Source organism: Elephantulus edwardii, unplaced genomic scaffold (genome assembly GCF_000299155.1).
Source record: "Elephantulus edwardii isolate Elephantulus edwardi_28Jun2011 unplaced genomic scaffold, EleEdw1.0 scaffold00232, whole genome shotgun sequence".
Taxonomy (NCBI): Eukaryota; Metazoa; Chordata; class Mammalia; order Macroscelidea; family Macroscelididae; genus Elephantulus; species Elephantulus edwardii.
This window is the reverse complement of record NW_006399982.1, coordinates 2908005-2912574: the sequence shown is the minus strand read 5'-3', so window position 1 is coordinate 2912574 and position 4570 is coordinate 2908005. Positions and strand designations below refer to the sequence as shown.

Genomic DNA, 4570 nt, shown 5'->3' with positions numbered 1-4570 from the left:
AAAAAAAATAAATTTTATTTTCAAGTTACCTATCCAAAGCCCTTAAAATAGGCTTTTCCTATCAGTTAATCCTCTAAAAATGTACACAAATTAGTTACGTGTGCTCATTTCCCTCCAAATATATCCACCAATTTCTCAAAAGAATCCATATTAGCAAAAAGACTAAAAATTACTTTTCTAAGATTCAACTGCAGTTATAAAATACTGCACAATACTTTGAAGGCTATTGTTGTGTGCCATCGAGTTGTAATCAACCCATAGCTGACCCTCCAGCGGGTTTTCAGAGACCATTAATCACACAGAAGGACACTGCCCATCATTCTATTAAAAGGTACAAAAATTAAGTTTGGTGTTTTGTTAAGAGTTAGAAAATAAACTCATTCTAAAATTAAGCATAACATATAATACACTGACTAAAAAAACAAATCCTACTCTCAAAAAAAATTTTTTAATCTATGTCCAAACCTTAAGTCGTATTCTTTGAAGATTCTAGAGGAAAAAGTTCTTGGAAAAGAGAGATCATGCTTGAAAAACACATGGCCAGCAAAGAAGACCCTCAATGAGATGGACTGACACAGGAACTACAACAGTGGCCTTGAGCATGTCAGAAACTTTTAGGATAGCAGAGGATAGGGCAAAGTTTCCATCTGTTCAAAGGGTTGTTATAAATCATGATCGACTTTGCACCTAATAATTAAGGAAATCTTTGACTATATAGCAAATATTTTCTAAATTATCAGTCTAGGGTGTTTGGGATTTTGTTTGTGTTAAGATGGGACCAACGATCACCAGGAAACACAAATTACACTTACAAAATCTCTTGATGTCAATTCCTCACTAGAGTTGCCCTACATTCTTGTCTCTTCCCAATAGAAGCCCTATTTTTAGTCTGGAGTGTTTTAAACATGGATCACACCTATATTTCGCTAATACAATCTGATTATTGAATAAAATTAAGAGTATAGAAAATGGATGAAATTCAAAGTTTTCTCTACCTTTAACTTTATATCATGGACATCATGAAAGGAAGCACTCAAGTTTCTGATCTCTACATCTATCATGCTTTTATATAAATAATGCAAGAGTTCCAAAAAGGTTATATACCAAAGCAGCCACACTAAATTACAATCAATCACAGGAGTTACTTGAAAGCACAGCCCTTTTAAAAGAATGAGATGAACCTGTCAAAAATAAATAAACTCAGCATGAAATGCTTAATCACCAATTTATTTTTCCAGTAACATGATAAAATTCTGACTTGTTCCACAGCACCAAAATCAAGCTGGGGGTGTTTTCACTAGTCTAAATCATCTCCTACTCTGTCTTTGTGCATGACTGATCCATGAAGGAAAAATCTCAAGCAGCAAATTCAGAAGATCAATGAGATCAAGAAACCAGGTAAGAATGTAACAAGGCCAGAACTCATTTTTAAATATGCAAAACATACAAGGAAAAAAAACTACTGTTACCCATCATACTTACTTACAAACCTAAGAATTAAACAAAACAGAAATCTTTTTTTAAAAAGATGAATCAAAATTTTGTGAAATAAAGATATACAACAGATTTTAATAGATTCACAGTTAAGATAGACTGGAGTTAACTAGTTCATAGTGATAAAAACTAAGGAACTTATAGTATATAGATGTTAGGGGAGTCACATGAAAAATTTAGAGTCCTATTCCTTCAGAAACAAATAGAGGAAAATGTTTTCATATAAAATACATTATATTAAATATTAAGGACTAATATTTGATAAACAGCAGTGGAAAGCACTGTGCCAACTTTTAACTGCAGCTGTAGTGCAAGACACTAAAAGCCTTGTTTTAGACAGAAGCAGTGAAATAAAAAACAATGGCTTTAAACCTAACTATCACCAGTGCTAAAGGCTCATGACTATAAATTTGCCTTTTCTTCCCACCCCCCAACAAAGGAATAATGGCTAGAATGGCCTTACAATAAATGTAATTAAACTTCACACAAGACTAAATTATGAAATCTATTAAAATTTTAAAGACTATGTCAGAAGGACAGGTTTTAAAAAATTCAAAGATTAATAATGTAGCACATAAAATCAGATAACTAAACCATTCTTTTAAACAGGATTTAAATTAAAAAGTATGCTCCAACAAATCCTCCTTCCAGTGTCACTCAACTCTGTACCACCTATGCCAAATTGAAAGAGTTGTCCATATTTTCCCCTAATCAGGCAAAAATACTACATTTACAATGAATCTTCTTTCCTTGGTTTTCAAAGAAGAAAAACTGCACTGGAATGAGATTGTTGTAAATAGTTCAAATAACTTGACTATTAGTTGACTCAAATAATTTACTACTTTTTAGGAAATTTTATTCCTCTAAAGATTGCTAGTAAATTTGGCCAAACATTACCTTATTTAAAAAGCTACCACATAGCCTATTTTGTGCCAAATTTTCCAGAATCTACAAATGAAAATTTATGTGACAAATAGAGATTAAGGCTTTGACACAGACACAACAGTACCTTTCCTAATTTACCACTTAATAATTTGTACCTTTATTCAGTGATTTTAAAAGCTACATCTGAAAAGTACTGTGAATGTTTACTACAGATAAAGCACACTCAAGACACTATCACACAGTATTAAAACATGGCTGTACCAAGTTATCCAAAGATTACTACAGGCGTGAATTTTAAACACTGCCATATCAATCCTTTAAATTTCCTACAAAGTTGACCCAGTTTCAAGCTTGAAACCAAGCGTGACTTACACCTTTAGAGAACAGGAGTTAAGTAACTAGGTAGTCCTAAAAATACACATCATAACTACATGACTAAGATACATAAAATTTGTGCCAAGATAGACCCTCCCTTCACAACAAACACTAGCTCACCAAATGCTTCCATTTACTTTTTAAAATGAAAAAATAATCGAAAAATTAATTCGATGCCTAAAACATTCATTTCCTGTCTCTGGCACCACCATTTAAAATTCTCAAACCTTGTCTGTGCTCCATCTCTGGAAAAAAAAAAAAAAAAAAAGACCAAAAAAAAAACAGAACAAACGAACTCGGAATGTCCAAATTATTTACCTTGGTGTTTACTTAAAAAAAAAAAAACCAAAAACAAAATTAAACACACAACAGTCAAGAGTCAGTCAAGATGGTTCTAAATCAATCTCTATGGTAGCTAAGGAACCATCTCACCTCAAATACTTTTCAAATGTAAGCCCACCCCGTTCGCCAGGGTTAACACCTGAGCAAAAGGTTTCAATTTTGTCCCCCTAAAGTGGGAAACTATCAATCTCTCTCCCCGGCAGGTTCCATCCTCTGCGAATCTCTACTTGGAAGAAAAAAAGGGACCAGTGACAAGTTAGTAGCAGGGTGAGGACAAAGGGCATTTTGAAACACCAGGGAAGTAAACAGAATGAGGACAGACAGAATGCAACATTAAAGTTCTCTCAAGTGGATAAGAGCAAGAAAACGCAGGCTTGAGCAAGAAAACGCAGGCTTTTTTTCTGGTTTGCTTTTTTTCTTTCTTTAAATCACCCTGGGGTCCTCTTCGGGTCATCAGGAAGCCGCTGAGATGACAGCACAGGACCCCCCCCTTCCTCCTCGCCACCCCACCCCCAAGAAAAGTGCAATAGGTGCAGGTCACCCTGCCCTCTGGGGCAGTTCCAGCCAGCGCGGAGACGGTTCCGTGGGAGGGCGACAGGGGACAGGCCACCTTCCTTCCCATCCACCCTCAGTTGGAGAAGCAGCAAAACAAAGACAGCCTCCTACCCCAGCGCCGCTCCGCCGCCGGCGCCCAGGCTTCCCCGGCCCCCTTCGCCCCCGCCCCCATGACAAAGGCAGGCCCCGGGAGAGCCGGGCCTTCCTGCCCCCACGGCCGGGGAGGGGGCGCCGGGGCGCGCAGCTCCCTCCGCCCGCCCGCGCTCCCGCTCGAGCCCCCGAAACAGCCGGCCCGGAGGGTGGGGGTGGTACCTTGAAGTAGCCGCCTTCGTAGAGGGTGTTGGGGGGTCCGAAGATGGCCACCTCCCAGTTGTAGAGGTCGGACTCATCCACCAGGGTGATCCGGAAGCCCTCCACCGGCTCCTCCTGCAGGGATTTCAGCTCGAGCATCAAGGCCTTCTGCGAGCTGGTCATCTGCTGCTGGGCCATCGCGGCGGCGGCGCCGGGGCCCCAGTCCTCACGCACCGGCCGGGCCCACCAGGCCCCTCCCCTGCGCTCGCCCTCGGGCCGGGCCGCGCCGGGCTCCGGTCTTCACCCACCGGGCGGGCCGGACCAGGCCCCAGACGGCCCGTGGGCCGCCCCGGGTCCTCCTCTTACACGACGCGGGCCGGGCCGGGCCCTTTTCTTCACACTCGGGCGAGGTGGGGGAAGGGGCTCAGGGAGTTAGGTGAGGAAATTCGCTCCCGGTCCTGGGCCTCCCCCCCCCTGGAGGGGGGCCTAAACTGAGGGGGGGGGAGAGGAGGTGGAGGCGGAGGAGGGCGGCGGAGGGCCGGCGATGGTGAAAGAGGGGGCCCGGCCGGCCCGGGAGCTGCGCGCTCGCTCGCCCTCTCGTTCTCCTCGGGGGCTGCCGGGGCCGGAG

General features: G+C 42.3%; 1 protein-coding gene across 1 annotated transcript in view; it reads right to left on the bottom strand.

The window, feature by feature from the left end:
• Nucleotides 1-4152, bottom strand: part of UBE2R2 (ubiquitin-conjugating enzyme E2R 2) — a 107984-nt gene extending 103832 nt beyond the window's left edge. Inside the window, 1 exon segment of the mRNA XM_006903706.1 lies at nt 3964-4152. Coding sequence (XP_006903768.1) covers nt 3964-4140 — 177 coding nt within the window. The 5' untranslated portion in view covers nt 4141-4152.
• Nucleotides 4153-4570: the final 418 nt, after the last annotated feature.